Source organism: Zingiber officinale, chromosome 2A (genome assembly GCF_018446385.1).
Source record: "Zingiber officinale cultivar Zhangliang chromosome 2A, Zo_v1.1, whole genome shotgun sequence".
NCBI lineage: Eukaryota > Viridiplantae > Streptophyta > Magnoliopsida > Zingiberales > Zingiberaceae > Zingiber > Zingiber officinale.
The window spans coordinates 42761941-42771377 of NC_055988.1; the positions used below are offsets into that span (position 1 = coordinate 42761941).

At 34.5% G+C, this 9437-nt stretch overlaps 1 protein-coding gene across 3 annotated transcripts in view; it reads left to right on the forward strand.

The window, feature by feature from the left end:
* LOC122041067 (zinc finger protein VAR3, chloroplastic-like) overlaps positions 1-6632 on the forward strand; it is a 31893-nt gene extending 25261 nt beyond the window's left edge. For 2 of the 3 annotated variants that reach the window (XM_042600611.1, XM_042600613.1), the window contains exons 4-8: positions 178-297; positions 387-485; positions 5789-5908; positions 5998-6096; positions 6188-6632. In XM_042600611.1, coding sequence (XP_042456545.1) covers positions 178-297; positions 387-485; positions 5789-5908; positions 5998-6096; positions 6188-6425 — 676 coding nt within the window. In that variant the 3' untranslated portion in view covers positions 6426-6632. The remainder of the gene's footprint in view (positions 1-177; positions 298-386; positions 486-5788; positions 5909-5997; positions 6097-6187) is intronic. The other variant, XM_042600612.1, reaches the window with a different exon arrangement.
* Positions 6633-9437: the final 2805 nt, after the last annotated feature.

The window sequence follows — 9437 nt, forward strand, 5'->3', positions numbered from 1 at the left end:
GATTGAAATGGTATTTTGTGATTGAGGTGGTTTGCTTTAAGTAAAATATTTTCTCCCGAAAGATATACGTTACATATCTCTTTAAAGACATAGACCACATGCAAATTGAGTTCTTTCAAGAAATTTGTTGGAAACCAATTTTGCACTGAAGATATGCATTTTACCTTTAATATGCAGTTGCAATTTTCTCAATTTTGCTCAAAATCTTCGCTGTTTGGAGTGCAAAGAAGATGGGCCAAAGAGAGTTAACAGGGACTCTGGTAATGAGATGAAGAAGGGAGATTGGACTTGCCCTAAGTAATGTTTCTTAAAACTTTCCTCTCACTTTTAACTGAAATCAACTAACTTTACACTCAAATTAATTAACAACTCTTATGTGGTGGCAGGTGTGACTTTATGAATTTTGCGCGCAATAGGAAGTGCCTTCGTTGTGAGGAACAACGCCCCAAAAGAGAGTTAAATAATGGCGAGTGGGAGTGTCCCTCGTGAGTCTCTTGCATGTTTATCTTTGTTAAGAATTTTTCTTTTAATGCTTGGGAATGATCCTCTGTCACAATGCTGATGCAAATTTCATGTTTAGATGCTATTACCTCAATTTCCATGGAAATGAGCTCCGCAGGAAGTGTAACCACCATTATCCTGAAGATGAAGGAAATCTGTTTATGATAACCTTTGGAGGTCACAAATGAAGACTAAAGGATTAAGTCTCCATTTGGTGGGCTATTACGAGATTAACAACACACAACAATTGCCATTATGGAATTAAATCCCAATTAAGTGATCTAATACTAGATGCAAGAAGTGGAGTTTATGCTATTGGATGTTGATTCAATGTGTAGATTCAATAATCTGATATTTTAACATTAACAAGCCATTAATTGGTAATGGGTTTCTTGGTGGATGATCCTTCCAAGATGGGCCATAATATACAAGGAAGACGGTCAAACTTGATTTAGGCATCTTGACTTTGGCTTCTTCTTCCTTTTCTCTTCCACATTGAGAAGGAACTTTGGTTGTCCAATCCTTGCAGAAAGATTTTCGTTGTGCTTGTAGGAATTCGTACGGGGACAAGTAAGGATTAATGACTCTTGCGATGGATTTAGGTCAACCCATTGTTAGCCATTGCTTCGGTTTTTAGTTTTGCCTTATTGCATATCCGTCGAGTGTAATATGGATATGTTAGGATTTAACCTAAATATGGAATTTTTCACATTATCCGTGAAGAATGTGAATAACAACGCGATTTTAGAGTTTTTTCTAGACAATGGAAAGAACATATTACGGTTTTATTAGGCTGCATGGATTTAGATTTTACATTTAGGCATGATTGACCTGCACCTTTAATTAGATTCCACGGATCAAAAAGTGATATTTGGCAAGTGGGAGCGATCAAATTGCTTGAGTCTTATGATTGTGAAGATGTCTATTCCGGAATCCATTAAGGTTCAATAACTGAGAATGAGTATGCTAAGACCTTCATTAAGGAATTAGTGGACTGATTCGCCTTAAACGAAAATGTAGAGACTACTACACTTCTTACGAAGTTGGTGTCCATACAGTATAACAGGAAGGATATCATAAGAGAGTACATCTTGAAGATGTCGAACTTGATTACAAATATGGGACACTAAAGTTCAAAATGTTCGAAAGCATACTTATGAATCTCATCCTAATATCTTTGCATACACAATTCACTTCTTTCAAAATTAGCTATAATACTCAAAATGAGAAATGAATACTAAATAAGCTCATAGCTCAGTGTGTACAGAAAAAAAGCGATTGAAGCGACACATCTCTTAGTGCGCACTTTGCAATCTCATCTCAGTATTCGAACAAAAAGAAGAAAAATGATAAGAGTAAGAGTAAAGTTAAATAATTTACAATGACAGAGCATAAGGTGCAAAAACAACAAGATCGGAATCAAATTTTTTTACTTTTGTAAAAAGAAAGGTAAGAAAGATTACCCCAAATACGTCAATTATATGTCAAGAAAGGTATATTTTTCACCTCTCAGTTCAGAAATTAACCTAGCTACTATACCCAATAACACTTAGTGGATAGATACATGTTCAATTACTCACATAAGTGTAACTATGTAGGTTGTCTCAGGAGCTGAATACCAATTGATGTTGAAAGATTCATTTATACGGGAACTAACAAGAAGATAAAAGTAGAGAGATATGTTTAGGGAACAATGTACTTTTGAATTTGGAAAATACATTTATAGTGCCATCATTTAGACGGAACATAATTTCTTTTTCATATTTGGACAAATTTTGATACATTTGTTCATTTAGAAATGGAAAGTATACGTGTGATATTTTCAAAATTCTATATTGTGTGATATTGGTTCCTTGATTAATAAACTATACATGTTAGACACTGAAACTTATACAGATAACATCGTAATGCATAGTATACGTGTGAAGTGTGGTTTGATGAGTGAGAATTTATCCATGTTATGACATAGGTATTTATGACATATCTCTAAACGCGGGACAGGGAATCTCTCGATTCCCTTGACATGTCAGATTTTGGAATATGCCTTGAGTGTATCAAGGGAAAAACAACTAACAAAAGTAATAAAAGTTTAAGACGTGTACTAGTGTCTTAGAGCTAATACATACAAATATATGTGGATCGTTCCCTAAAATTTCTTGGAACGGTCAAGTATACTTTATTAGCTTTATAAATGATTATCCCCGATACGGATACTTGTACCTAATTTACACGAAGTTGCAATATCTGAACATGTTCAAAACCTCGAAGTTGAAAATCAATTTGGTAAGAAGATTAAGACCGTCGTATCATACAATGGTGGTGAATATTATGGTAGATTTGGCGGATCAAGTGAACAATGTCCTGGGCCATTTGCGGATTACATTGTAGAGTGCGACATTGTGGCATAATACATCATGCCCGATACCCCTCAACGAATGGTGTGGCAGAGCGATGAAACTAGACCGTAAGACATGATGAGTATGATTGTATTTTCTTCTCTACCAGAGTTTTTATGGGGTAAGACATTCAAAATTACGATTACTCGCTCAATAGAGTTCCTAGTAAGGTGGTAATGAAAATTTTATTCGAGTTGTGGATATGTAGAACACCTAACATTAAACATCTATATGTCTGGGGTTGTCTAGAGGCTAGCCCTATAGGCCTAACTAGGGTTGTAAACGAGCTGAGTCGAGTTGAGTTTTAGAGTGTTCAAGTTTTTTTGATAAGGTAATTGAGCCAAGCCAAGTCGAACTTAAAATGAACTAAGCCTTTGAAATGATTGTTCAAGGTTGGCTTAATTTATTTTTTTTTGAGTTTGAGCTTGTTTGAAGTTTAGCTTGAGTTTGGTTCGTTTAGATGTTATCGTGCTCTCAATTCAAGCTTGTTTGATTGTTTTAAACTTTTAGTTGTTTGATTGGTTATTGAGCTTGATAATTCAAACTTATTTGTTTATTTTATTTTATTGTTTATTTAGTATATTGATAAGAGTTTTATTAATGAATATGGTTTATGAATATTATTCACGAACGTTAATGAGCTGAACACATATGTGTTTAAGCTTGTTTGTTTAGTTTAACGAGCTGTTCAAGCTTATCTGTTTAATTGATCTTGTGTATATTGAACGAATATAAACAAGTTCTTACCAAGTCGAACGCTTGTTCACGAACGCTTGGTTCATTTACAACCTTAGGCCTAACGAAAGAAAATTGGACTCAAGAACCGTTACTGTTATTTTGTAGAATACTTTGAAAACTCAAGAAGTTTCAAGTTTTACAACCCCTTGAGTCCTTTTTCGAGATGGGTAATGTCAAATTCATTTAGAATGGTGGGAATGATCAAGTTAGCAAAAATATCATTTTAGGAAAACATTGTCGATTCTAATATGGTAACTACTAATGTAGATAGTGAAATGATTATCATTCCACGTGTAGTTGAAGCTGTACAACCGAAAGGGGTAGTGGTCCATGATATTTTCGTATCACCTCAAATTCAAATAGAGGGGACTTAGCTCAAATAGAGGTATTTCCTTCTACGATTGAGCATGCTTTCCAACCATCTCAAGATTAAGTGCCACTAAGGAGATTCATTAGGGAAAGGAGATCTACTATAATGTGATTATGCATATCTCCAAGAGCATGAGTTTGACATTCGGTTGGAAGATGATCCCACATCTTTTCAAGAAGTTAAACAATATTCTCATTCGAAAATATAAATAAAGAGATAAAGTCTATGACGGATAATGACATTTAAGAACTTGTCGAATTACTTGAAAGTGTGAGACCTGTTGTTATAAATAGATATTTAAAATAAAAAAGGATTCACATGACAATGTCGAAAAGTATAAGACATGCCTAGTCGCCAAAAAATTTAATCACAAAGAGGACATTGATTATAAAAAGACTTTTTCGTCTGTTTCAATTAAAGACTCTTTTAGGATAATTATGACATTTATAGTTCATTATAACCTAGAGCTACACTAATTGGACATTTAAGACTATTTCTCAATGAAAATATTGAGAAAATTATATACTTGTTGCAACAGGAGAACTTTGAGTCGGGAGATTCAAAGCACCTAATATGTAAACTAAGGAATTCTATTTTGAGTCATAAGTTGAATCATGATTTACCATTGCGATTTAACATAAGGTATTGGTAAATATCATTTTGGGTCATAAGGACTTATTGAGATCACATTTTGTGTCATTCTTCTACTACATATGTATATTTAATCTATGTCATTAATGAAATTAGTATTTGGATTTTATTACAATTATAGTAACTCTAACTTATTTAGTCTGTACTAATTGAATTAATGAATCAGATTGTTTAAAGGGATATTTAACCCATAAAGTTTTGGTATGTTGAGCTCAATTAAAGTGTTGTGTGGTGTGTACGATATCATGTATAATTCAAATGGGAGATTGAAGGATTAAGTCTTCATTTGATGAGCTATACAACAATTGTCATTAAGAAATTTAACCTCAATTAAATGATCTAATGCTTGATGCATGAAGGGGGTTTATTCTATTAGATGTGGATTTAATGTGTAGATATAATAATCCGGTTTGTTAATATTAATGGGCTGTTAATGGGTAAAGAGCTTCATGGTGGATGGTCTCCTACTGGATAAGCCATGATATACAAGGCAAAAGGTGATACTTGATTTGTGCATCTTGACTTTGAATTTTCTTTTCCCTCTTTTCCCCATTGAGAAGGAACTCTGGTTGACTATCATTGTGCTAGCAGGAATTCGTAGGGTGACAAGGACGGATCAATGGCTCTTACGATGGATTCACGTCAGCCCATTGTTAGCCATTGTTTTAGTTTTCAGTTTTGCCTTGATAATGTACTACTATTGCTTTCAATTGGTATTAGGGTTTAGGATTAGCTTATCGTCGTTTTTAAGGCAAATATTTTAGTAAATATGCATCCTTGTTGCATTCAATTCCATTGTAGAGGTTCCATAATATCAAAATAATTTAGATGTTCATAATGTATGTAAATTGAAGAAAGTCACGGATTTAAGCAATTACCACAGGCAAGGTATAGCAAGTTGCAGGAGTTATGATTGTTATATGGGGTATAGACAACTAACAAGACCACAGGCGGCTTGCTAAAATACTTTCTCCCAAAAGATTTATGTAACATATCTCTTTAAAGAAACAGGAAAGGCAACATGTAAATTGAGTTCTTTCAAGAAATTTGTTGGGAACCAATTTCCGTTGACACTGAAGATATGTATTTTACCTATTTCCGTGAAGATATGTATTTTACCTTTAACATGCAGTTGCAATTTTCTCAATTTTGCTCAAAATCTTCGCTGTTTGGAGTGCAAAGAAGATGGGCCAGAGAGAGTGAACAGGGACTCTAGTAATGAGATGAAGAAGGGAGATTGGAATTGCCCTAAGTAATGTTTCTTAAAACTTTCCCCTCACTTTTAACTGAAATCAGCTAACTTTACACTCAAATTAATTAACAACTCTTATGTGGTGGCAGGTGTGACTTTATGAATTTTGCTCGCAATAAGAAGTGCTTTCGTTGTGAGGAACAACGCCCCAAAAGAGAGTTAAATAATGGCGAGTGGGAGTGCCCCTCGTGAGTCTCTTGCAAACATCTTTGTTAAGAATTTTTGTGTTAATGCTTGGGAACGATCCAGTCACAATGCTGATGCAAATTTTATCTTTAGATGTTATTACCTCAACTTCCGTCGAAATGAGCTCTGCAAGAGGTGTAACCATGATCGTCCTGAAGATGAAGGATATCTGTTTGACGATAACCTCTGGAGGTCACAGATGAAGACAACTGAGGATACCATAAAATTTGGAGACGATGATGATGGTATCCTGCCTCTTGTGGAAGAAAGCAACATTGGAGTGAGAAGGGCAACGACAGCCCAGAGAAGATTGACCTCTTCAAGGAACTAGAGTTACGAATGGATTGTCATTCTAGATGCCAAACCCATTATATCTTCCTGATATATTTGGTAGTTTAATCTGAAACCCAAACTAAGAGCTTTTATCTGGTAATCGTGTTCTTTTTTGTAAAATAAAATTCATTGATGAAATGATTTATATCAAGTAGAATTAAAAAGGGTAAAAATTAAATAGAAGTCCATTTATGTTTTTGTTAGATGGACATTTCGTCAAATGGGCACTAGTCAAATGGGCACTTCATTTAAAATGACCTTTATAAAATATTCTTACATTATCTGATAATTTGACCATGTAAAAGCTATTATTCTATAATTGTAGAAATTAATATTTAGTTTTTACTTGTATTAGCTAATTAATTTCTATAATACATTATCTGATCATTTGGTTGTGTAGAAGTAGGATGTAGAAGTTTGTTGTTGAACAATAGTGACTTTATATCATTTTGATTTTATTTATTTGAATGATAAGTTAGTTAAAATAATATTTTAACAAGTAAAATAATTGATTGTGTAGAGGTTAGCATGTAGTTTCTATAACATGTAGAAGTAAGTTATTAGTTTTTACTCGTTGATTTTATATTATTTTGATTTTATTTTTTATTGATAATTTGATTAAAATTGACACTCATTATATTTTAAAATGAACATAATTTAATTATGATTGAGTATGTTTCTATGTGTAGTAGTTAACTGTTAGCTTTTATGTAAAAGTTAGTTGGTAGTTACACATAGAACTTATACACTAGCTTCTATAATGTTGAATAATAGAGGTATTTTTGGGATAAAATGTTCATTCAAGTTTTTTTTAAAGGATGCTAATATGATATTTCTGATAATTTGGGGCGTCATTTGTTTTTTTGCCCGATTTAAAATATCCTAATACAGATTAGTGTTAGTCACAAGTCAAATTATAGTTTTAGCTCCACTAGTTAAAAAATAAGCATATGTCTTTTGCTGATGAACAGTTGTCTTTTATAACAATAACAATGCGCTTCCAACATTGATGATGTTGAAGTCACGGAGGAGATTCGTCCATCGTGTGACAATATCAAACTTCACTATCCTTACGATGGTAGTGTTGGTGTTTCTTTTCACTTGAGATCCTCTGAGAAGCGAAGCATAAGGATTAGTGAGCGTCAGTGGGGAGTTGGCGTTGCCCATCTAATGATCAAGTTAGTGAAGAGACAGAAGGAGCGTAAGGTGCTCAAACGAGAGAGATTGAAAGAAGTAGCCCTTGCAAGTGTTTAGAAAAAATTAAACTTTCACCTATCTTCATGATGATTTATAAAGCCTTGGTCGAAAAGGATCCATGTCGCTTGCCATGCTAGCCCTGGATGGGCTGCGCGGACAATCGCACGAGCGAAGTGTCGCCTCTTGATTGATCACATGAGTGTACCCTCATATTGGTAGTGACAACCGTTACTATGTACCATCGATTCTGTGTGGTTGTCAGTTGATGTCACTTTCTTAAGGGGACCAACTTATGGATACTGATCCTACATCAAAGGTGGTTAAAGGGTAAACAACTGAAAGAGCAAACTTAGCTAGGCTCCTTTATAGCAGGCCCTGATGGGCCATTGGCCTAAAGTTGATCGAGCTCCCATGGTCGGGAAAGGGAATTTGTTGAGTGTATTTGGTCCTATAAGGTTGGTGACTTGATTTAGTTTACTAGGGCGACAGCATATGCCCCCTCCAAGTCTGATAAGTCGTAAAGTGAGAGAAGCGATTTGTCTTTAGTATGCTGTACGCAATTCAACTTGACCATGCGAACTATCCAAGGGGCACTTGAATTATAAGAAATCTCATCCTGTTAGTAACCAAGCACAATGCTACCGGATATCCCACAAATGCCCTTCTGTCAAAATTAGCATGTTGGTCATAATAATCAAGCTAAGAATCCCGAAGAATGTCAAGACTGCCAAGTGCGATAAGAGTTCTGTTATACCCACTAAAAATAAACATCCTAACCAATTACACATTAATATTTTAACATGTTAATCAATTGTTTAATAACTAATTTCTTTTGTTATATTTTCCTTTAATAATTTAAAAATAGATATATATTTATTAATTAAGTAATTTATAATTATTTATTGTATATTAATTAATTAATGATTAATTAATATTTTTTACTATATAATTATTCTTAATAAGCCTAACTGTATCAAATAATTTTATAATTATATATGTATTTTAAAAAATAATATAATAATCTTGAACTATGGTGAATTATGGCGAATCATGCACGAACCGTGAATCAATAATTCTGAACCATGAACTATAATCATCTTAGATGGTTAAGGTTAAGGGTCGACCCTCAGGAATCGTCGAACTAACAGTTTGGTGGTTCTGAATCGTTGTTAGGTTTAGGGAGAGGAGCTTGATCTTGCAACCAAGAATAGGAATGACCTTTGTATATGGACTAGGAAGAGGAGCTCAATCCTGGTTATGGGATCGAGCTCTTCTCCCCGGTCTAGATGCATAGGTCATTATTATTCCTAGTTATGGGATTGAGCTCCTCTCCCTTATCGAGATGCAAGGGTCATTCTTATTTCTGGCTATGACATTGAGCTCCTCTCTCCGATCTAGATGCAAAGCTCATTCTTATTCTTGGTTGCGAGATCGAACTCATCTCCTTAGTCCAGATACAAAGGTCATTCATGTTCTTGGCCACGGGATTGAGCTTCTATTCCAGATCTAGATAAAACAGATATACCAACACTTTTGGGTCCTGAAGCTCTAAGTCTTCTCATTAGGTCCTTGTAAATGAGTAATTAAGTTCTTATCCCCCACACGACCAGAATGTAACTCTTATTCCACTTGGCATTCTTGGTATTCTTCAGGATTCTTAGCTTGATTATTATGACCAACATGCTAGTCTTGACAGGACGACATTCTTGGGATGTCGGTAGTGTTGTGCTTGGTTATTAACATGATGATATTTCTTCTACTTTCAAATGCCCCATGGACAGTCCGCATGGTCAGGCCAAATTGAGTATGGCAT